This window comes from Erithacus rubecula, assembly GCF_903797595.1.
Source record: "Erithacus rubecula genome assembly, chromosome: 1".
Taxonomy (NCBI): Eukaryota; Metazoa; Chordata; class Aves; order Passeriformes; family Muscicapidae; genus Erithacus; species Erithacus rubecula.
The window spans coordinates 72,702,682-72,726,949 of NC_136658.1; the positions used below are offsets into that span (position 1 = coordinate 72,702,682).

At 37.2% G+C, this 24,268-nt stretch overlaps 1 protein-coding gene across 2 annotated transcripts in view; it reads left to right on the forward strand.

The window, feature by feature from the left end:
• LOC306805943 (coiled-coil domain-containing protein 169-like) overlaps positions 1-24,268 on the forward strand; it is a 29,945-nt gene that overhangs the window by 1,989 nt on the left and 3,688 nt on the right. The window contains exons 2-8 of one of the 2 annotated variants that reach the window (XM_079314263.1): positions 2,683-2,828; positions 4,207-4,289; positions 4,764-4,874; positions 4,971-5,011; positions 18,408-18,506; positions 18,704-18,757; positions 22,071-22,147. In XM_079314263.1, coding sequence (XP_079170389.1) covers positions 4,211-4,289; positions 4,764-4,874; positions 4,971-5,011; positions 18,408-18,506; positions 18,704-18,757; positions 22,071-22,147 — 461 coding nt within the window. In that variant the 5' untranslated portion in view covers positions 2,683-2,828; positions 4,207-4,210. The remainder of the gene's footprint in view (positions 1-2,682; positions 2,829-4,206; positions 4,290-4,763; positions 4,875-4,970; positions 5,012-18,407; positions 18,507-18,703; positions 18,758-22,070; positions 22,148-24,268) is intronic. The other variant, XM_079314262.1, reaches the window with a different exon arrangement.

The following is a 24,268-nucleotide window of genomic DNA, read 5'->3' on the forward strand; positions in this document are numbered from 1 at the left end:
AGCTCCAGATGGGTTCTATAACTATTTTCTTTGTGTGCAAATAGACAGTATTATTATTGTCAATTTCCTAGGAGTTGCTTATTCATCTTAATTGCCAATGACCAGGCTTGTTAGACATCTCCATCTAAACCAGTGGCATGTATAGTCAATGAATACAGAAAAGCTTTTTGAAGGTGTGATTCATCTGACCTACTTTGCCTGGCTGTTCTAGCATGAGATGACTCACACCCTAGGAGGTGCCAGTTTCTCTCCCTTGGGTAGAAAGCAAGCTGGGGATGAGTAGCTTGCAGATAGATGTCTGCATTCCTTCGCTGCCATCTCACCCTTGTCATCTTTTTAGTGGCATATCTGGTTATTGCACCAATTAGGCAGTTTGCTAACAGCCCACCTACCACTCTAGTTTAGCAGTGATGAAGAAGAGATTTTTACTTCACAGAGTAAATTGGATCCTCCACGTCCATAAGGGGTCTGTTCCTAATGTACCTACTGATTCTCGATGATTGTGGATGTAGTGCTGTGAAATCTTTAATTTTTTTTTCCCCCAGCTGTAGTGAAAGTCAGCTCAAATCTGACTATTGTTGTGATCAAGATTCAGCACACGTTTTGATCAGGAAATGTCATGGCAAATGTTTCTGAGAGGAAGAGAGAAGGTTTATAATACTGCAGTGTACTTCTTATTAGAAAAAGAGATCTTAAAGACATATATTTATGCATGTCAGCTACTTAGTAATGTTGATGGAATTGTATGTTACTTTAGCTTGTGAGATTTCATTTCCTGTGGCTTTCCTTGCCAGGAGAGCTGCAGCATTTTCCCAGCACTCTGCTGACTGCAAGTGTCAGGAGTCCATAGCTTTCAATACTGTGTGTGCTCTTCCATGTGGTGCCCCTGCACTGTGCAATATTGTTTCTGCTTTGTTCATAGATTCTGAAGGAATCTGTGCATTTTATCTTCTACGGGACTCAGTGAAGATCTTCCATATTACAGAGCTGATGCCCTAGAGCTGATGATTTGCCCTGAGCTTCTCCTGACTTCTCTCCTGAATTTCTCTCTTCACTGTAGAAAATTGCTTCAGGCAGCCTTTTGCCTGATATGTCTTCCAGATATCCAGACCTGCAAAACATGCAGGAAAATGGTTTTCATCCTAAGTGGCTGCCATTGTCAAGTAAAATAAAACCTGTAGACAGCCTTAAAAAGAAATCTAGCATTTTTTTCTCTTTTGTAGTTTCAATCAGAGCCTTCTTATCTGAACTACACATTTTTTTTTCTCATTTTCTTCACAAGAGCTATTTTGTTATACTTAGTATGTTAGGATGTGGTTAGGTTCTAATGATTACTTACATGTGAGGTTTCAGGATTTACAGGCTTTCTTATGTGATGACTTTAAATTGTCCATTGACATGGAGAAGATTTATAGGCCTTGAATAATCTAATTATGTTTAACACATGTGAGCTTGCAGGTAAAATGTCCAGTGCAGTCCCTCTAAGCACAGACCAAGTCTCTGATGGGCAGGTAGGCAGCTGTACACAGCTGCATTAAATTCACACTGACAGGTAAATGGCATGACCTTCATCTCCTATCACAATAGGAAATAACTCCAGAAATGCAAAATACTCCAATATGTTAAACTCCAGAAATACTTGCCAAGCCTCTCAAAGTGGTTTATTTCTACATCCCTTCTCTGTCAGGGCACAGATGTATTTTAGTAAGTATACACTGCCTGAAAGAGTGGTTTCACCCTGGATGCATTCTGGGTGCTAGTGGAGTATTATATGTTTAATAACAATTACATTTTTTAAAAAAACTGGTTTCTGTTGCCACATGGAAAGAAGACTTTCTGTCAGTGTAGCAATTACAGTGTGACACCTGACAATTTACCATTTCTGTGCATATATTCATCAGAACAAAATATAATTGGAATTTGGCTTCCAGTTTTGTTAATGGTGCAGAAAGAATAATAAAATCTAATAAATGAAATTTTGTATAGTCTTGAAATGGTAATAGAAATTGAGAACTGGTAACATTAGATTTAAAGAACTCTTTCTTCCAGTGTTTTCCCTCTGCATCTGAGCACTTAGTTAAAATTTCTTTGCAAATGAAAACAATTTCATTTTGATACAGCTTAGCTCTGGTTACAGCTTTGACTGTTTCTAATTTTTAGTATTATTTCCTTTAAAAAAAAATCCCATTTTAGCACTCACTGTCATCATAATTTCCTCTTTTCCAAGCTCTAAGAAGTTGATAGAAATCTGCTCTGCAGAAACCTTATCTATTTGTGTTGCAATGATAGCAGCAATGTAGTAAGATGTTGTCTTTCTTTTTCCTAGCCATCTGCCTCTTTTATTTGGAGTGGGAGAAACCAGGCAGCAGCAATCAGATTTCCTTTGGTTTTCCTACATCTAAAGCTTTTTGAGTCATGTTTCAAGGCTATCTTTGGCTGGGCTTCACCTTATCCTTTTTGTCTCTAGCAAGTTACCAGTACTGTCATTATTTTTTCCAATGTGCCCCCTGTCTAATTTAATATTGGTAAAGGCAAAAAGATGAAGCAAGGAGATCTTGGAAGCTTCACTTCTTCCTTGCCATTTAAGATGTCTGTCCTGCTGTTCCCCAGGGTGTCTCTTTCACCGAAAACAAGCTTGCCTTACCTTAAATTACTCCTTTTTATATTTCTTTGCAATTTCAGTTCTTCAGCCCTCCTTATTCCAAGCTTACCTATTCAACTCCCTGTGAGCAGCTGGTTTGCTTCTGCGGCTTGCAGTTGAAATCTGTTGTTTCAAGCTGTGAAAAAGAAGTGCCACCAACTGAATGTGAGCACGAGGAGTGCAAGAGGTGATGCAATTTCTCAGTAATCAGTCTCTGTCATCAGAGCTTTGATTTCTCAGAGCTTAGATAATTACTTCTTGAAGAGCATTTCTCACGGACATGTTCAGAAAATGAATATCTGTGTTGAAAATTAAAGCTCTCCTTTAAACATTCCCTCCTCCCCACCCATGCCCGCTTCCCAAATATTACAGCCTAATAATTTTGTCTCTTGAATGTTACAGTGAACTAGGCTAAGTTTCAAAGCCACCAGTCATATTGGTATTGTAAAGCATTTCCCAAAGGGCCTTCTTTGTTTGTGTTCTCAGTTCTTCTGGAATATCTCTATTTGGGCTCTGAAAAATTGAGGTGTCCAAGAGCCACTGACTTTTTTTTGAAATATTGGCCTTTCAAACTTATGTTGAAAGGACAAAGCACAAATTGCCTCCACATTTTTGTGCATTGTGCTTCGTGCACCTGTCCTGGTCTGACATCCTGAGACCTCACAGGCAGGAACATTTCTCCATAGACATCTCCTCAAAGAACCAGGCTGTTAGGATGAATATGGGCAATAACTTATCAGTAATGTCCTCTTGATGTGATCAAAATCATAGGTTTCATTGTAAGACACTAAACTACCACCTAGCCACTTTGAAGGATGAGAGTGACCCAGCACTTTGTGTGGAGCATGCCAGGTGGGTTGTGCTACCTTCTGCCTCTGGTCAGACCTTCCAAGGGAGAAAGAGCCTGGTTTCCATGGTACCTTTCAGCTTTCTGGCTGATCGGTATACAGGATTAATCAATGGGCAGAAATATATTTTCCTAAAAAATGGTGGCTTCAACTCCTGTATTTTTTTAAACACTTATCTTACTTTAATTACTCGCTTTCATTTCCGGTAGTCATAAAATATTGTTTGTTTTGATTGGATTTGATATGGGTGCAATCTAGGAAATTGCTATTAATCAATGAGCAGTAAGTCAAAATTAAGAATTAATTCAGAATTTCAAATAACACATCTCTCAGGCATATTCTTGTTTTAAAAAAAGCCATAGTCATTGGACATCTTCTTTTAGATGAAAAATTAGGGTAAATGTCCCCTCTAAATTTTTTTAATTCTGATGATTGGCTAAAAAATTATTGTATTTTAGGCAATATCTATCTTGGGTTTATTGTGAAAGTAATTTTATTCACAAAGTAGAAATGCTTCATTGTTTTAAAGGTACTATATTAACCACGGAGAAAAATACATTTAAGAATGAACAAGATAATGTAACTACATAGGAATGACCAAGAGATATTTCTGAAATTATATTTGATCTATTTTTTTTTTTCTAATTTCAGTAATAGGACTAGTACAAGAGCTATTTGGCTATTGTAGCAATTTATTGTCTTCTTTTAATACCACAGGCAGATGCTTGAAAGCTCAATATTTGAACTGAGAAACACTGTAATAGAACTGGAAAAAAGTCTTAACACTGTTGAAAATGAAGGTAAGGGAATTACAACATTCTTGTAAAATGTTTCAGAAACACACAAAAAATAGGTCTTTTGGGAAGGACCTGCAGGGGTTCAAATTTTTATTTAGAAATTTAAATTTTCACTTTTCAAATGTGACTATTATAACTGTGGTGCTTCACATGTGAAATTAAGAAATACTACATGTAGCCACACTAGCTTTTTTTTTTTTTGTTAATTATTAATGAAACTATGAATAATAAGTTTCATTAATAATAATAATAGAATATGAATTCACAGAGCCGGTTAATATTCTGACCACAGTAAGCCTAGTGAAATTTTTTCCTTGATTTATATTTTCAAGCTCTTTTGTATGCAAAGAAGCTTATTATGAGGATTACTAAGTGAAAACTTTCTCTGTTAGTTAAAAGGAACAGTTTTAAAATTGCTTTTGCTTAAAATTACATGAACTAATCTGGGAAATATAATAATTCTGTATTTTTTTTAAGGTAATGAATGGAAAACCAGATATGAGACACAAGTAGAATTGAACGAACAGCTGGAAAGGCAAATTAATATTCTTCGTGATAAGGTGGAGCTTATTCATGGAAATCCAGCAGGTAGAAATGGATATTCATAACTTTTTCAAGAGAATTAGTGATGATTAGATTTGTTGAAATTGTATCACCAAGTCACAGTTTTCTGTTTATTTGCAGATAAATTGTCCATTGTTCACACCTTTGATAAAATGCCTGTGGTAAGTACTGTGGAATTTAGTTGGCTTAACAACAAATCACAGTCCAGTTGGAAAACTCATATGGTCTCTGTTTTTCATGAGAAAAAATAGCAGCAGCTTGGTCCAGAAGCCCAAACATCAGTACAGCTGATGCTTTTGTTGTTTCATATATGCAATTGCTTAAAAAATATAGAGTAAAATCCTTAAGTAGGAAGTACATAAAACCTGAATGTTGGGAGGAGTTTTGTAGTGGAATTTTTTCCTGGGTGAAGGTTTTATAATTGAATCTGCAGTAAGGTGTGCAAGATGGAATAGCTGGACTAAATTTGTGAATAAATGTGAAAACATTAAACCTTATGGAATCATTTAGTCTTCAACTACTCTCGCAGTAAAAAATGTCTTAAATTGTGACTGAATGGAATTCCAGTCTTCCTGTGCTGTCACACAGGTTGTTGAGAAGAGCCTGGCTCCCTCTTCTTCATTCCTTCCCATCACATATTTTTACACATTGATAAGAACCCCTGAACCTTCTCTTCCCCAGGATGAACAGTTGCAGATCTCTCAGCCTTTCCTCATCTGTCAGGTGCTCTGGTCTCTTAATCATCTTCAAAACCTCGTGTCGGACTTGCTTCAGGAAGCCCATATCATTCTTGTACTGAAGAGTCAAGGACTGGACCAAGAATTGCAGATATCTCTCACAAGTGCTAAGGATAAGGGTTGGATTACCTCCCTTGACCTGCTGGCAACATCTTCCTAATGCAGCCCAGGCAGCTACAGGCCACCCTTGCAGCAAGAGTGCATTGATTTCTAGGGAGCACCTTGCTCACTGGGACCCCAAAGTTATTGTCTCCCAGGCTCCTTCCCAACCAGCCAGCCCCAGGATATACTGATGCCTAGGATTATTTCTCCCCCCAAGGTCAGGACTCCATTTCTACTCCATATAATTCCTCTCTGCCTATTTCTGCAGCTTCTTGAGGCTCCTCTGCATGGCAGCACAAGCCTCTGCTGTATCAGTCAAAAATCCCAGTTTTGTATTAGCTGTGATAAACTAGATGAATAGTTGCAATAACATTTTCCATAATAAAGTCACAGGAAAGCTCCTCATTTTACAGTAAATTTTTACATCAGTTAAGGAAGTATCTGTTTTCATTTTAAAAAATTTATTCCTTAATGCACTCATACTTCATGTCCTTTATTTCAACACAGCATAAAATTGTTTTTTTCTGCAATCTTGAGAAGAAAATGCCAAGGAAATAACACCAGCAACTATTATGGTCATTTTGTCTTCTAAGGTAGTAAATGAAGTAAAAAAATAATTGTAAATTCAGACTTTTTCCTTAGCCTATTATCTGCTGAAATATTTGACAACTTTTCTGCTTCTTACCCACTTTTAGAAATAGGGAAGGTAGATAAAGATGTGACAATACCTTGGAATACAAGCAAGGATAAAGAAGATTATGAAGCAGGCTGTTATGATTTTTATTCCTGTTGCTTATACTTATAGAAGTGTTACCATCTGACTTTTTTTGGTGCTTCAGCTTATAAAAATTAATGGGAGTTTAGTGACCCTAGAGGAGGCTGCATGCTCTTTTAGTGGGAAGGATTGTTATCTGCTGTAAAGAGGGTGTGAATAATTAACTGCTTTTTCTGTTCTGATCCATAGTTTTCAAACAGTCGACATTTTTGCCAGTTTTAGTGTTTTCCTAGAGACCATGGTGTTTTGTAGGTAGGCAAGATTCTTTTCTTTAACAGCCAATTAAAAAGAAAACAAAATCTTCCCCACCCCATTTTCCTGTTTCTGAGTTCATCTGAAAATGCAACTGGGATTATGTTCAAAGAAAAGTCTTGAAGACAGAACACTGATCTAGAAAATTTACAGCAGAGTCTGTTTGAGTGATGTTATTCCAGTCAGCCTGTAAAGCACAGACTGGTGTGCATAGTTACAGTATCACAAGTATTTGTTTCCCTCCAATTGCCAGTACTCTCCTAACCAATCCAATTACACCTTGCCAGGCTCTCCAGGAGGCATTACCAGTGAGATAATCTCCTTTCCCACCAATCCAGTACATTTCTAATCCCTGCTAAATACTGCATTGCCTCCTCACCAATGAGCCATGGTCCTGAGAGGTTTGATTACTGTTCCCATGAAAGGAATAATGCCAGCCCAACTGAAAGGTTCATACTGCCAAAAGGACTCTAGAAGAGAGCTTGATGAGTCCTAGGCTCACTTAGTGAAGCCTGGGAAAATTGAAACCCCATAGCATGTGCTATGGTATGCAGTTTCAAGTCCTTCCTTCATTCTTCATAATAAATCCTCCTGTTTGCTAACCAGAAAGGAAAGTGCTTTAAGGATTTAATGAAATGTTTCATTTTTCCTTGTTTTGACTTTTGGGAGATGGAAAGAGCAGAAAAATTACGAGGACTTTGCTGTTTTTTGGTTTTGTTTTGTTGCATTTTGTTTTTTTAACTGAAGCCACCAGAAAAGTCTGTGTTTATTTACAGATGCTCTTGGAGAATGAAGAGCAGCTTTGCTTTTTATAGAGATAATTTTAAAAGATAAAACATTGGTAAAAATACACAGGTAATTTTTTCTGGTGTTCAAGCATTTAGGTTTGTTAAAATTCTTTTGGGGTTTTTGAGAGTTGTTCGGGGATTAGGGGAGAATATTAGCTTCTTCACAGATGAGAATAGAGAGCAGATGTGAGTGGTAGAAAAACAAAGAGTTTTCAGCCAGTCATCAGTATACATTTGCTCAAACTAAAAATGCTGAGGGGGTATATAAAGAATTGCGTGTGTGTCTGTAAAATCAAAAGTACACTGTGATATTCAGCTTTCAACTTGCCATTGCATATGAATAGGAAATATATTCCCATATGAAAATATACCTCCTAAATGTATTGCACAAGAAAGATTTCTTCACTGAAAGGCTTGTCAAGCACTGGAACAGGCTGCCCAGGGAAGTAGATGAGTCACCATCCCTGCAGGTATTTAAAAGACACATTGGGGTGCTTGGCAACATGGATTAGTGCTGGACTTGGCACTGCTGGGTTAATGGATGGACTTGTTGATTCCAAAAAGGTTGATTCTGTGATTGTGTGAAGCTCTGTGGAAAAGATTGAAAAGTGGTTCTTTCAGCAAGATGATGCAATTTCTAGAACGTGGAAGCAGTAGACTTGGTTTGAGCAACGTATTTAGAAAACTAAATATTATTTTCTGTGTTCCAAATAAACTTAGAATTATAATTAGGGTTCTTAGAAGGACCTCTAACAATTCTTAATTTACTAAACAATTTTCAGTTATCTCAAAGATATTAAAGAGATTTAGCTCCCTCAAACTAGTCATTTAAGGTCCTACTATAGAGAAAAGAGGGAGGAAAGCATGTCTGTAGGGTAATTCAACCTATTTAGACATAGGTAGCATAAAATATTTTCTTGATATCAAGCACTACAGGGAAAATTTTAGGAAAAGAGATTAGTCATCAGGGACCCTGGCAGTCAGCAAGCTATAAAAACCTGAATGAAAGAGAAGAATACAAATGCAAATTCTGGAGTGATGAACAAGGAAGCACAGAGAATTTTCTGTGTTGAAAAATCGCAGTAATTGTTGCAGATGGCTAGCACTACTTTTGCTTTGGAATTAGAATTGTGCTGATGAATAATTTGTTTCTATTAAAAACACCCCTAGTCCATTTATACATACAGTTATCTTTCTGAAGTCCTTATACTAATATGAGATAATACTTTTTTTTTTTTTTTGATTCAGAAAAATCATGTAGATGTAGCATAGCAATAAATGCAGAACCAACACCTTGAACACAAAAATTCCTAGTGCCAGGGTTTAGAAAATAATTTTTGTGTACTGAGGGCAGATTTAAAATAACAGTGACAAGCACAAGGGAGTTCCAACAGTGAAAACTGTTTAGTCAGTAATTTCCTTTATGTCCCAATGAATAATACAAATGTCATACAGTATTTCAGAAATAATTACAGAAGGAAAGCATTCTCTCTAAAGTATAATAAGATGTGAATTTTACTTGCTTCTTTTAAACATGCTGCTTTCGTGTGCTAGCATTTTTTCATAAAATGAATTTTGGTAAAATACATGTTCTCTGCTAAGCATAATTTCCCATATAAACAGAAATAAAACTATTCCTTTCTCTCTCACCATTTCTGCAAGAACGAGTCCCTAGATAGCAGCTTTAGTATGCAAATACTGAAAAGCGTGCTGCAAAATCAGAAGAGCACACTCCTGATAGCATTGCCTTAGCAACGCTCTAGTTAAGATTAGCCCAGGAACCAGGGCTTCTGTGATAAATCACAATTTTTTCACAATGTCCAGCACCACAGAGGAGAAAATTCTGACATTAAGGGCCAGATATTTGCTTTGCAAAGCTGCCTTTCTATAAGGACAGTGACCACAGAACTGATAGCCTCACACAACCATGTCAGGGTTTTTGTGTCAGTTTTAAACTATAAGCAGAATGTGTGTCAGTGTCTCTCTGGAGACATACGTGTTTGCAATATGATAGGAAGGGAATCTTGGATTTGTGAAAACATGCAGTGCACACTTTGTATTTCAGTAGGCGTTGATAACTGCCTATAGGGACATCAGCACTTATAATCACATAGGAAATGGTTACAATTCTCCTAGCAAGTGACTCTTAAATGAACCTTGTTGCTCTTCCTGGGTTAAGCCATCTATGGAAAGAAGAAATCTGGTATCCTAGCTTTTCATGACACTTGGAAATATTTTGGAGAAAGTTCTCCAAAGTTTTCTGGTCTGGCTGCCCTAAGCTGTTATCTTGCCTCCTCACAGACTTCCCCTTCCTGCTCCTTTCATTTGACCTTAAATAAATTCTTTGAATACTTCCAAAAAACCTTTTTTCTTTTCCTTGTCAAGTTGACATTAGTTGTTCCTCCTGGTGGCCTTGCTCAAACCAGGAGACTGTTTTACTCAAATCTCTCTCTGATGTGCCCAGAGGCAGAACACACTTTGTGTTTCAAAGAAAAGAACTGGAGAAAAATCTTGGAATCAAGTGGCATTCCTATCTGTCTGTTCTCAAGAATTCCTTAGCAATTGATGGGATTCCGGGATGTCTTCCAGAGAAATGTGTAAGGAATCCAGCCTTTTTCAGGCCTAATGGGAGAAGATGCTAAGTGAGATATTTCTGAATCAGCAATGCCTTGTTCTGTCAATCTGAACCACAGCGCTGGAAGTCTCTGTTCTAACTTCCCCTGGCAAGTCAGTGCATGACCCCTGTGAGCATTGTGTGGAGACCACTGAGATAAGGATTTAGGGAGTGAGCATCCCACCCCGATTACAGTGCACTGGAGCAGTTCCACTCCGGGTCTGGATTGGCATCTAAGGATGATGCTGACCACAAGGGGGCACTTGGCATTTAGGCAAGTGCAGGGAACCTTTCCTCGCCTGCTCTGATGCTCTTACGGGATCCAAGTGAATGTTGCATGGAGAAATAGGCTATGCTAAATGATTTTAAGTATAATTCTTTAAGCTATGTATGACTCGTGAACTTACTGATACCAGTCTAAAACCAATTTCCATTTCAGTAAAACTGAAGATGTCTTATTTGGTTTTGCTACTGATGAGTTTAAAATTATGTTAAAGGATTCACTTAAGTCACCTGATGAATGTCACCTCCTCATGTTGAAGTAAAGGGAGCTTATTTTCTAAACAAAACTTAATTAAATTAAAAATGTCAAGAAGAATGGGTCGCAAAAGGCTTTTTGTGTTGTTTTTTTTTTTTTTTTTCCCCAACACTACTGACAGATATATTGCTTCTGTTCTAAATCATGGACAAAAATTCAAGAGGCAGCAAATTGGCATAAGAATCATTAATATACATGAGTAGGGTTCTGAAGAAAACAAGTTTGAGCTGCTTGGTGATGCCATGGATTTGTCACCTTGTCTGTTGTGAAATGATTGTTAGAAATTGTCACCTCTGTTGCCACTGAGAGCAGGGCAAGGAAAAATCCAGAACGAGAGCAACTTGTGTGGGTGGCCTTAACATTCACACACAGTATCTTTCTATATTTTCATTTTCTTGCAATATTAAGGCAAATGTGTAACTTGAGTCAAGTGAAAAGAAAATGTTGAGAAAAAAGGAACTGGAGAATTGTTGTTCCCTTCGTGAAACTCTGGCCTTTGTCATTGCTGGACACAAGATTAATGTGTCTTTCCTCTGAGAGTGAATCATGCTAAGCACTGCAAAATTCTTTTATATAAAGGAAGTATTCATTTAAAATCTCTGTATGTTATAGCTTTTTACCAGCTTGCTCAGAGTGGTTTGACATGGATGATGTATTGAAAACTAAGGATCTTAAATTCAGGTTAAATGCCTTAGTCAGCTTATGTCTTTTTTTCAGGCACACAATGGCCTGCTATTCAAGGCTTAGTAGAAGAACTTGTAATGAATCTATCTAAAAAAAAAAAAAAAAAAAAAAAAAAAAAAAAAAAAAAAAAAAAAAAAAGGATTTGGTTAAATTATTTTTAAAAAGCTTTCCCAGAACTTATAGTAGTGGTTTATCCTGGAGTTTTGTTGACAGTTTTTCATTCTGGGGCAAATCTACATAGCTGGGAAGCTCTTTCTGGTTCTCTTGAGCTCTCATTGGTCCTTGCTTTGTTTTCAGGTTTGTTGTGTTGTAAGAACTCTGCTACAAGTCAATGTCAATGAATGCTATAAGTTCTGTTTTCTGTGAACTTTTGTGTTGTTTTACAGTATGAAGCACTGTTTTGGTGAGGTTTCTTTCTGCATGTTTCCCACAGAATTCAGGAAAGGCAAATCCAGCTCCTAATGATTTAGCTGAGTTGATATGCTGTTGTTTCTCATTTGATTTGTGTTGATGTACAGCAGCTAAAGCCTTCATATATGCAAGGACTCTGCAAGTTCCTCAATAATTGCTTTAAAAGTAGGAGTGAGAGATAACTTACAACCAGTCCTGGCTAAAGTAGACCTCTAGGACCTCTCTGAAGTTTTTTTCCTTTAAAGTTTCTTAGTGTCTGGTTTTGAAATTGCATTCTATAGTGTTTGGGGACTTGGAGAGGTCTTTCGGTTGAGTAGAAGCATCTGTGTCATGAGATTTCCACAAGAACTTCAGTACTGCCATACTGAGCTGTGTGTCATCAATTAGGCTCATGGATGCAGGAATAGAACTTCTCAAGCTGGGTTAACTAAGTTTCCTAGGTATTAGCTGTGAGAAAGGCAGCTAGACTGGGATTCAAACATATTGCATATCAGAGATGGAAAACCAATAGCAAGTTGGTAAGAAAAACCCAAGAATTGAGCCTGAAATCCTGCCTTCACTCCAGAAATAGACATGAACTTTCAGCCTTTCTCACTTTTTCCATCTCCCTCCTTGCAAATATTTGTATTTCTGACTCATTGACAGCCTGGCTTCAAAAATTGTCCCAGCAATTGGTGGCAAGGGCATTCTTAGGCTATTAGATATGAGAATGCAAGGTCTTTAGGAAGCAGAGGACTAAAATGTAACTCAAGCAGTTTATTTCTGGGTTAAATTTTAGGCTGTTAGATGGAAAAGGCTTTCTTGCCTAGGTTATATGAGTAGAGCATTCTTGCCATGTTGAGCCCTGTTAGAGAGATGACCACTGGGAAGGTTTGTGTTGAGACTCCATGAGGCTTTCAGCAGCACACCAGGCAGCTCGAGGCAGCTTGGTCTTATGGGCAATCACAACAGCAACAGCTCAGATGCCTCCCTGTTATTTGACAAAAGCAGTTTTGAAGAATGTAAGACATTGCATAAACTGCTTTATTAGCACTAAGATGTTAAATTCTTCCTGAAGTACAATTGCAACTCCAGTCCTACTTTGATTTTGGGCTTCGCTTCCCAATCTGTAAATTTTGAGTATTTTAGAGGTTTCTTATTTCATAAGAGATTTGTAATCATGGCTTTATTACAATTTATGAGGTAGGTTTATTACAATTTGCGAGGTAACTGTATACTTTTAGACACATTGTCAACCCATTTCCGTCTGCTTGCTCATCAAAAGCGGCGTAGTGCACGGTTTGTTTGCTTGCATTTGGATGGCATCCTTGCTCCAGAGCTGAATGAATGCCCAGGCATCTGCAATGGACCAGCTGCATTGGCAGCAAAAAATAGACAGTGCTTCTGAAAGGACTAATGAAAAAACATCTAAAAGTAGTTTACTTTTTAAATGAAAGAACTCAAAGAAATTAGATGAGTACCATCACCAAATTGCTCTGTTTTAAGTAACAGCTGCAACAGCAAGTCTTGCTGTCTTATATAACACTGATGGACAATCTAGTAAAAAAATAAATACTGTGTTGTGGATTTATATAGAGCAAATCTGGGGAGCAGCATGAACTTTTGTATGTACTGTATTTGAGCTTACTGTGGTGATACAAAATATGTAGTAGGTGGTACAAAAGATGTACAAATTATGCTGTCACATGGTTAGAATCTTTAGCGTGCAGTGAAGTCAAGGAGCCAAAAAAGTTTCGTTTTGTATTCAACAGTGCTGAGGTCTTCTCTGTCTTGTTTAATTCTGTAGAGACACTGACGTTGAAATGAAATAGCACATGACCCTAGTGAATTAAGCCAAATCTTCTCTTTAATCTGCAGCTTACTTTTTCTCCTTGAATTGGCCAACATTGCCTGAAATGACTGTAGGAACCTTCTGTATTTGGACAAAGATTTCATCTGCATCCAAGGTACTTCTGCTTTAATTAGGAAAAAAACCTGCAACTACTCCTCAATTCTTTTCATGTCTCCAGTATGCCAGTTGTAACAAATTAAAGTTAATGTCAGTTCAATCAGGGGCAAAATACTCTTCAAAGATACAGCTCTTCTGTATCTCTTTTTTTCCCCTTTTGAACGGTGGGAAGGGTTATGCAACATGTTTTAAAAGTATTGTGCCTTTTGCCATGCTCCTGCAAAATCTTGATTTTAACAGAAATTGTTCCTAGGGAAATCTTCATGAAACACAATATTTTAAAAATTAAGAATAAAATTTGGAGCCAAATAAGTAACATGTTATGCAGAAAATTATGCAAAAGAATAAAAGTTGTAATAATCTGCAGTTGCTACAAAAGAATGGAGACTTAAAACAGGCATATGCCATTTTTTTACCAGCAGCAAGCATTCATAAACTCTCTGAGAAATAAACCATATATGGATACTGGCCTTATGGGTCTGAGACTAGCATGATAAATTGGAAAAAAAAATTCCCATTGAAAAGGAAGGGGAAATATTTGGAGAATTGTTATCTTGTTTCAGTGTTTACTAAGAAAATCTGGTAAACAAAAGCCTAGCATTAAATCATGAGAAAAAAATTGATTATTAAGGGAATAGTCAAGTAATCAGTATAGAAAGAAAAGGATTAATCTATTTTGACTAAGCAGGTGTTTGCGTTAGAAATAAAAAGAAAAAAATTCTGGAACAGATACTTATTTTAGCCAAGGGATCTGAGCAAACAAATGGAAGAACCTGACTGACCAGGAATGTAATAGCATTGATGCAAAAACATGAAGAGATAACAAGTATTAAAGGTACACACTTGCCAGGAAAGAACAAAACAGAGATAGATGTGGTATGTAGCAGGTGTGAGAGACTTTGACAATGTTGTTGATTCTTTCTTCATCAGCTGTTTTGATTAATTCATCTTGAGAACGGATTGGAAAACAAAGTTTAGTCGGAATAATACTGGTAAATAATATTGAAATGTACATTGAAACAAAATGACTTTCTTAAATATTAGGACACAAATATTTACTTTTCAATATGTAGCTGTTTACCTCCTTGCTAGGTCTTTTATTTCCTACTATAGGCAGTTACAGTCAGCTGAGTACAGAGATTTGTATCTAGATTTATTTGGTTGGCATCTTCAGTGAATAACTGTGTAAGCAAAGAGTCTTGAAAATGTTTCAGTTCAAAGTAACCCATTACTGCTCTAGAAGGACATGTCTTGTGTAACCCATGTGTCATATCTGCCACACATGAATGTGTCTTGTACTCTTTAATGCAACTCAGATGCAACTGAGTTGAGCTCTTTAGCTGCTTAGCTGAATAAATCACTGCACATCGTGGATTGTCTTCACTGTGACTCTTAGTAGGAGTTCAGTTCACTTTTGGACACTCAAATGTCGATATCCTCACCTCAGACTGAATCCCATCCAGTCAAATATACGTGTAAATATAATATCTGGATGATGAATTTGGATATAATATTATTAGACTACTGAAAGAAATTGTAATGTATGTTAGACTTGTAAATAAAGACTAAAAACCAAGTGCTAATAATGATGAGGCACAAAACTCAATGGATAATTAACACATTTTATCAGAAAATAATAGATGAGAGGGACACAATACTATATTGTATTTTTGAAATGTACAAGAGCATTGCAAAAAAGCCAATCAAAAAACCTGTCAGATTGAATGATCATGAATTTATTCACTTTAAATTAAACATGTATATATTGCCTGTGGTTTAAGTAAAGGCACAAACGATAAAATGCAGGACGAAGGAAAAAATAGCTAATGTCAGCAAGTACTTGGAAAAAGAAATGACAACCAAATCCTAAGGAAAACTCAAGGAGCTGGATATGTTTAAATGAGGGAAATGTGTAATCCATATCTTAGGATTCTGAAAGAACTGACTTGTCACATCACTGATCTGATAACCAGTGGTTCTAATAAACATGTGCACATTGTGTGCACTGGAGAAAAGCACTTTGTTTCCCAATTTTAAGATAAAAAGAGGAATAGTTGTTGCAAAATGAAATTCAAATATGGATGTATTAAAAGGGGCTCATGGCTAGCAAACCTGTTGACATTCTGTAGTACAACAAGAGATTTGTTGTCACAAGAATATAGTAATCTTGTTCACTGTGACCTCCGATAAAGATATCATGTCACATGGGAAGTAACTGATTAATTTTGAGAAAATGAAAATGAGTAGATTTGTTAAATGAGTAAAGAGCTGGCAAATGGAACATGATAGCGGTGATTAGTGAAGGAGTCTGCTGGGAGAGTACAAGCAGAGGTCTTCCAGGACCAGGTTTAGGATGAATCTTAATATTTCATGCATGACCTTGATACACAAAGTTGAATTAGATTGTGATATCTCTCTCCTGAAACCAATTATATAATATAATTGGGATCTGGATGTGATTTAGAAAGACAGTGAAGACTAGATTATTAAAAATGTGAGTAAAATTTAATAGTGTATACCAAAGGATTTAAAAAATAATAAAGAAATTATGTTATTAACTGTGAATTGATACGACTGCAGAGGAGCATCTGGGTATTCTAGCTGATGCCTTGTTGATTTGTGCAACTGTGCAAAAGGAAAATGCAATCCTAAAATGTATATAGGTAGAGAAGTAGAATCAGTGACATTGTTCAAGGCAGTGAGATGGCTTTTGGAATATGGCCTGCTGTAGGCCAGTTCTGTTCTCCAGCCATAAGAAGGCTGAGCTCCAGCCTGCTGTATGAAGGGGTTGATTAGATGAAGGATGATTAGATGAAAGGACAGCCTGCTGTGTCAAAGATCATTTTTCCAAGTTCAGCTTAATCATCTTAGTGAAATGAATGTGGAAAAAACATGCTCATGTCTTCTGTTTATACGTGCTGGGGACAAACACCAGGGAGGAAGGAGAGCAATTATCTTAAAATACATTTAAGTACAAGAACGAACAGGTGTAAACTGACCTTGAATAATCTTAGAATCATAAAATGATCTGGATTGGAAGGGACCTTGAAGACCATTTATTTCCAACCCCCCTGCCATGGTCAGGGGCAGCTTACACTAGATTGTTTTGCTCAGAGTTTCATCCAACCTTGAAGACTTCCAGGGATGGGGCATACACAACTTCTCTGGGCACTCTGTACCTGTGCCTCATCACCCTCACAGTAAAAAAAATTTCTTCCTAGTATATAATCTAAACTTGTCCTCTTCCAGTTTAAAGTCAGTACTACTTATCCTGTCACTACTAGTCCTTCTCCAGCTCTCTTGTAGGCCCTCTCCAGGTACTAGAGGGTGCTAAAAGGTGTCTGCAGAGCCTTCCCTTGTCTGAAGAATCCCAAATGTCTCAGTCTGTCTTCAAAGGAGAGGTGCTCCAGCCCTGTGATTTTATGGTCCTTCCCTGGTCCTTCTTCTGCCGCAATAGGTCCACATCCTTATCTTGGGAGCCCCAGAGTTGAATGCAGTATTTCAGGTGGGGTCTTGAGAGAGCAGAGCAGTGGATGGCAATCACCTCCCTAGACCTGTTGGCCACACTTCTTATGATGCAGCCCAGGATACAGCTGGCTTTCTGGACTGCAAGCCATATTGTCAGATCATGCCAAGGTTTTCATCTACCAACTTCCCCAAATCCTCCTTCTAAAGAGTCTTCTCAATCTATTCTCTGGAAAGGAGACACATTCTCCCTAGACTTCCTATTATCACTAATGTATCTATAGAAGCTTTTTTTGTTGCACTTGACATCCCTGGCTGTGTTTAATTCTATCAGGGCTGTAGCTTTCCTAAACTGATCCCTGACTGTTTAAACAATCCTTGTACTCCTCCCGGGCTACCCTCTCTTACCCTCTCTAGGCTTCCTTCTTGTGTTTGAATTTGTTTGGGAACTACTTGCTCATCTACACAGGCCTCCTGGCATGTTTGCCCAAATTCCTCTTTGTTGTAATGCAGTGTTCCTGAACTTGGAGGGTGAAGCTGTATGTTAGAGACTTCTGTGATAATGTCTCTACTGGATAGAATGGAACAAATTAGGAATGGGATTATGAAAAGCAATTTCCTATGTTGGAAGTAGAGGAACTCCTGCTTGGGTGTATGTTTTACTTCCATTACATAGCAAGCAAAGATTTGGCTAGTGCCAGTAACCAAAATGGACTCTACTGCTGTTACTCATTCCAACTGTAGAGAAGGAGATGGCTGCACACCCAAGACAGTCTCCCCACAAAGTACTACTTTCTAGCAAAATTAGTATGAGTTACCTTTGATGTCCCATGTGGCTCTTCAACCAGCCCAGCAGCTCTCTCAGCAAGTGGTTTCAAAATGGATGTGCTGGTAAGATGTGAAATCTTTCTACTGCAAAAAGAGCCATCATGGGGAATTTTGTTTAGAACAAAAGAGCAATTCTGACTGGTCACCACAAGGTGACTTTGCCAAGGAGCAGCAGTGTGGAAAACTGTACCTGCATCATTTTAATGCAGTGGAAATGTGTAATGCATAGCTGATAATTGTAACATATAGTTAATTTGTCTCTGAATTGTGCCAGCCAGAACCATGAAAAAAAAATGCACAGGAACCAAAGAGAATGGCAAACATCATTATGGTTGAAGAATAAGGACTATGGTGATGAGATCTTTATAGAGAATGGAAACAGTTGTAAATACTGCTTTATTTACCATAACCATAGGGTTCCTTAAAGAGGACTCTTAAACAGCTAGAAGAAGAGAAGAAAAGTCTCCAGAATCAGCTAAAGGACTACCAACTTAGACTGGAACAAGAAGCAAAGGTTTGTAATCACTCTATCCCTCTAGACTGCAAAAGCTGTAATGTTGTGTGACAAACAGATGTGTGTGGAACACGCAATGGAATAATTGCAAAAAGTGTGTCACTGGAAGAAGGCTCTGCCATATATCTGAATCTTCTGCATCATTCAGCTTTTAGAATTTGTGCATAATGGTAGCCTGTATCTTGTTTTGACTGTAGGCCTACCACAAAGTTAATGATGAGCGGCGCATGTACCTCTCAGAGATCTTACAGGTAAGAAACGTGCGACTCAGTAGCTTTTAATGCTTTCTTAATGTAACACCAGCATCTGTTAATGCCATTAGATCAGGGTGCTTTATAACTTCATTTGTATACCAAATATCTTACAAAAGCTGCTTTTTAAAAATGTTAAGAGCTATAAATTGAAAGATCGTACAGTTTCTTTATATTAAATTCTTTTCTTGCTTTTGTATCGATTGGAGTTTCAGTGTTCCCTAGCATAGTAGAGTGCCCATAACTGAAAACTAAATTAAAAAAACTAAAGCAGTTTTCTGATGTTTGGTCATCCATCAGTCACAAGACTGCTATGCAGTTGAATAGAACAGAAGCAAATTATCAGCAGTAGAGACATCCACCTTAAGTAGTAATTACCTCTTTTCATATGTGTCCCTTTTTCTTTTAAAGAAAAACTATCTGACCAGTTCAGAATGAAATACAACACATATTTCTGTTAAGTTTATAAAACAGGGATAAGACATCTTGTTTTAGTGAAATCATAGGTTAAATTTTATTGCTGCAACTTATGTAATACTTGAAGTTTTATATTACAAACTGGAGGAACCTGTAAAGGAATCTGTGAAGATTCATAGTACTTCTTATTCTATAAAAGCTCTAAATTCCTAAATAATGTAAAAGTAATAAATTACTTTTAGTAATGCGTAGTGTGATATTCAAGAATTGCTGCCACTGAGTCCCCTTCATAGCAAACTGGGGTAAAAGCCTGCAATTAGCACTGTTTCCATGTGTTTGCACAGTGGGCAACTGATTCTCTTACATGGTTCATTGCTACTTTGGGAAATCTAAAAGAATTGCTTAAATGAACTTTCCAGCATGAAACCAGGAAAAAGCCTGGGAGATGCTCTTGATAACTGTTAATATCTTTATATTAGCAGTAAAACTGAGAACTTCTGGAAGAAGAAAGGGAATAAAAGCAGATTTTATTACTGAACATGCTGGCAAGAGGAGTGCCTATGTTCAGCACCCTATAAAAACAATTAAATATGTGTGAAACACCATTTGAAGTGAGGCATAGGCACTGGCATGTTGCATAGTGAGGCACTGGGGTCTAAGATTTTTCAAGGTAGTATTATTAGTGCATTATATTTTCAGGAATTTATTATTTATTGTCATGATTTCAGAATCATATGAGTGCGAAATAGTCATCTTCAGGTTAATATCCCTATCTCCAGTTCTCAAAGCATCAAATAGCCATTCTAAAGTAGTTGGAGAGGAATCCTCTGTAATCTATGAAGAAAGAGTTGTGTCTAAGGTGCAAAGTATCACATTTGTTTTAGGTCAAGATAAAATTAATTTCCCCAGGAACTTTTCTGTCCCTCCTCCTGAGCTGTAAGCAGAGCCTAAGTGAGTAGTTTAGATTAAATATGTATCTTGTACATTGCTGATCTGAACAGGGCAGTCACTCCCATATCTCAGCTACTGTGTGCAGTTTTGAGCACCTCAGTCTAAGAAGGGCATCAAACTACTCGAGTGTGTCCCAGGGAGGGTGAACAGTGTGGTTGGCCTCAAGGGCAAGATTTATGAGAGCAGCTGAGGTCATTTAGTTGGTTCAGCTGGGATGACAGAAGGCTGAGGGGTGACCACATTGCTGAGCAGTGACGTCAGCCCACACTACACCTTCCTCCAGGGGCACAGAGGAGGGGAAAAGTGCTGATCTCCTCTCCGTGGTGACCAGAGACAGCACATGAGGAAAGGGAATGAAGCTGCATCAGGGGAAGTGCAGACTGAACATTACGAAAAGGGTCTTCATTGAAAGGATGGTCAATCACTGGATCATGATCCCCAGAGAATTAGTTGTAGCGCCAAACCTGTCAGATTTCAAGGAGCAACTGGATGACATTCTTTAATTTTAGGTAGTCCTGCAAGGAACAGGAAGTTGAAATTGATGGTCCTTATGGGTCACTTCCAACTTGAGATATTCTATGATTCTGTTGATTTCTAAAGGATCAGTGGTGTATCTGTTCCCGTCAGATCTTCTTCTGCCATGACTTTGATTTGACTTTTATATTATTTTAAAATCTGCATATCCTTTGCTTTTAACTGTTCACTTTAATAGAGGCAGAAGTAGACGTATATTCAGTGCAGACCCATTCAACTGTATTAAAATATCAGTGTTTTGCACACTGATATTGGCTGCTGTTGAATTAGATGGATTTAGCTATAGGCTACCAATTTCCATACCTTGCACAGTAAATATACCACAGGGTATTGCTATCCTGTGACAACAATGTATCCTAGTGACACTCTCTAATTTGCAGAGAATGGATATAGTCGTTTTTAAGCCTTTGTTTTCTCTCATTATGTTTGTAATTTTTTCATAGCTGACAGTAAGGAAAAAAATATCATAGAATGGACATTTTTAAATGGTAGGTATTAAAAGAAGACCAGCTGTTTTAGGTGTTTCCTGCTTTGTTTTGGCTCCCTCCTGAAGCCTGCAGCAGAAGCAGAAGGCAAAGATGCTTCTGCGCAGCCATTTATTTTATTAACCTTTTTATTACTGAGTGTTTTTCTGCTTTTTTATGTTTAAAAAATATATTTATCTTCTGAGTGCTTTTGATGTTTGTCTTGTCTGGTCCATAAGGATGTAGTCAGTTTTAAATGATAGCTTTAAAATAAATTTAAAAATTCACAATCTTGAGAATTCATGCTAGAGGCACCAGTGGTTTTTTTATGTATTCTTGTTTGCTTTTTTTTGCATTTTTTTTCAATCTGGAGAAGCATTGGTTTGGGATTTGGAGTCCACAGATCTTAAAGACACTCTCTGGTGGTGTTCAGAAATCAATTTGAGAGCCAATAAAGAAGAGCTATAGCAGTTCTTTTAAAAGGCCATTGTTTCAGGCCAGATTTTTGCCACAAGCTGTTGCTTGCATACTGGAATCTGACTTGCAACTGGGATTTCTTTGCAGAAAAGATCCACGGTTATAGATTGCTACAGATGGAAAGCTGCTTGTGCAACAATGGCTGATTCTTGTTGGGATAGGCCTGGAGTAAACTGTACTAGCAAAAAGTGCTATGGATAATAATCATATATAACAGCACTCTATATTCATATAAATTACCAAAACAGTGATGACAACTGTGGCATTGCTCTTGCCTCATATGTCACAGAATCACATCTCAGATATGATAAGGTGATAAATTATACTAGCTGTTATCTTTAATACTGAAGTTCCTCAAGTACAAAAATTTCTTGCCTTCAATAAAGTAAATTTGTGCAAATCCTATTTACTTCTGTATCTGTGATTGTGATTAGGATTCAACTTGTTTTCTAAAAATTTGGCTTTTGCAGACCTCAGCTAAACTTAAAATTGTTGAAAGGCAAAAAACAGATGCTCTGACTGGCAAAGGAGAAAAACAGATACTGAGGTAAATTTGCTTTATATTCCCTGTTTTCTGGTTTATTATTTCTTGCTAAGTGCCATGTTTTGAATATTGCAACTTTCTGTTCATGATAAATATCACAGCATAATCCCACTGACAAAATATTACTCAACATAATTTTTGATATTGTTTTTCAATCAGTTTTATTTAATGCAAATGTTGAAAATACATGTGTTTAAATAGCTGTTTAACAGACTTCTCTTTATGCTTTAGAAATATAAATTGGTATTGTGTAGACATACTAGCCTTTTCCTTTCCATCTGTGTAAGCACAGGATCACAGGATTTCATAAATTGGAACAGAAGATCTTCATGTTCCAGGAGAGGATATTAGTAGAATATGAATTAATGCAGTACAATATGAATTCAGTTCTATAACTGAAGTTTCTCAATATATAAAAAGCAGTGTGTGGGTTTGAAGTGCCCCATATGCCACTGTATCACTTCTGGCCCCAGTGATATTTAACATGGTTCATACGGAGAAGGTCAGAAAGCTAGAACCAGGCAGTGAGATTAAATATCATCAGCCAGATACTGAGGTTTGCTGTGGGTTAGCACTGATCTATGATTATGGTGGGGCTTTTTATGAGCTATTTTAGTAGACCATTACATACCCTGAAATTATATGACAGTGTGTTTCTATATATTTTTTTTTTATATCAAACAAAAGAAAATAAAGTGTAAAAGGAAATGAAGTAGCCTGCAACTGCTGGTCTCAGAAGATGTGTGATATAACAAAATATCCCCTTTCAATCCATATTCCCTATGAGGATTTTTTTAACTTTTCCATGTTCTTCAAACACATGAAGATGATTTTTCATCATTTAAATTGTCCTTAGGATAAAAGGACTTAGTTTTCAAATGATTGATTTTTATAACTTAGAAATTTCAGGACAAACTTGGATGTAAGAATGGGGATTTGGCATAGTTTGTATTTTAACAAAATACTAAAATATAAGTATGCACCTCGTGAACATCACAAGGTATCTACAGCCATTGTTGTATTATTCCTTTTTAATTATGTTTTGATTTATAGCCTGGGGATTGTTTGTTCAAGCTGACATTAATGAGAAATAATTTCATTGAAATAAGAGAAGACACACATGTTCTTGAGAATAATTTGAAAATTTTCTGTGTAGAGTTCTTATCTCACCTCTGTTGCCCTTTTACAAAATACCCACATTGGAATTCAAATTATACTAACAAACTGCTTAATGCTTGTTTTACCTATAGGAACAGGTACAGAATGCCCAACCTGTGTATTAAACCAACACTGAAATATTTTTGGGTAGTAGTTGTCAACACTAATTGTTGATGCATTCAGTTTCCTGGCCATCAAAACAGAATCAATTTTAGCAGAAGTCCTTTTTGTGCTTATTGAAGGACAAGAGGACAGGCTAGCTGACAGTTAGGAAGAGCATGGATATTTTGATGGTTCATATCTCTGATGCAATATGAGCATCCACTTTGTTGTCATTCTGACCCTTGCTGTTACACTAAGGCTTATGTGGGACTTGTTACCTCAGTTTCAACACTGCACTGCTGCAATTACCTGGCTTCTAAGTCTGTAAGTTCAGCTGCTTTTAAGTGGAAGACGCTTTGCTGGCTGCAGAATTCCACACAGGCATTTTCTCTCTGCTTTGTCCAGCTGAACAGTGATCTACAGTTTGATCAATTGGTTTTGAGTAATCACTTGATTTGTATTTGAATAACTGATTGTCAAACACACTGGGGCCTTTGATAGTGATCTTCGAACTCTGAGTAGGAGTAGCTCCATATCTGTATGGGCACAGTTCTCCCTTCAAGATCAAGACTGCTTGTAAGAGCTGCAACAAAGGATGTGTCAGTCCCAAGAACACTAGTGAACACTAGGTTTGGCTTCATTGATTCTTTCCCCACAAATTCGTAACTTGCGCAGATGCCATCATCATAGCTTCTGTCACATATCTGGGTATCATGACAAATATAATGATGTGATGTTGTGATATATTTTCCTTCAAAATGCCTTTGCTTGAGTAAGACAATGAAGCTCTGCATATTGTTGTTACAGCATATAAAGTGCTGTCTTTCCTCTGCAGTAATGAACAGGAAGAGAAACAAAGGGACA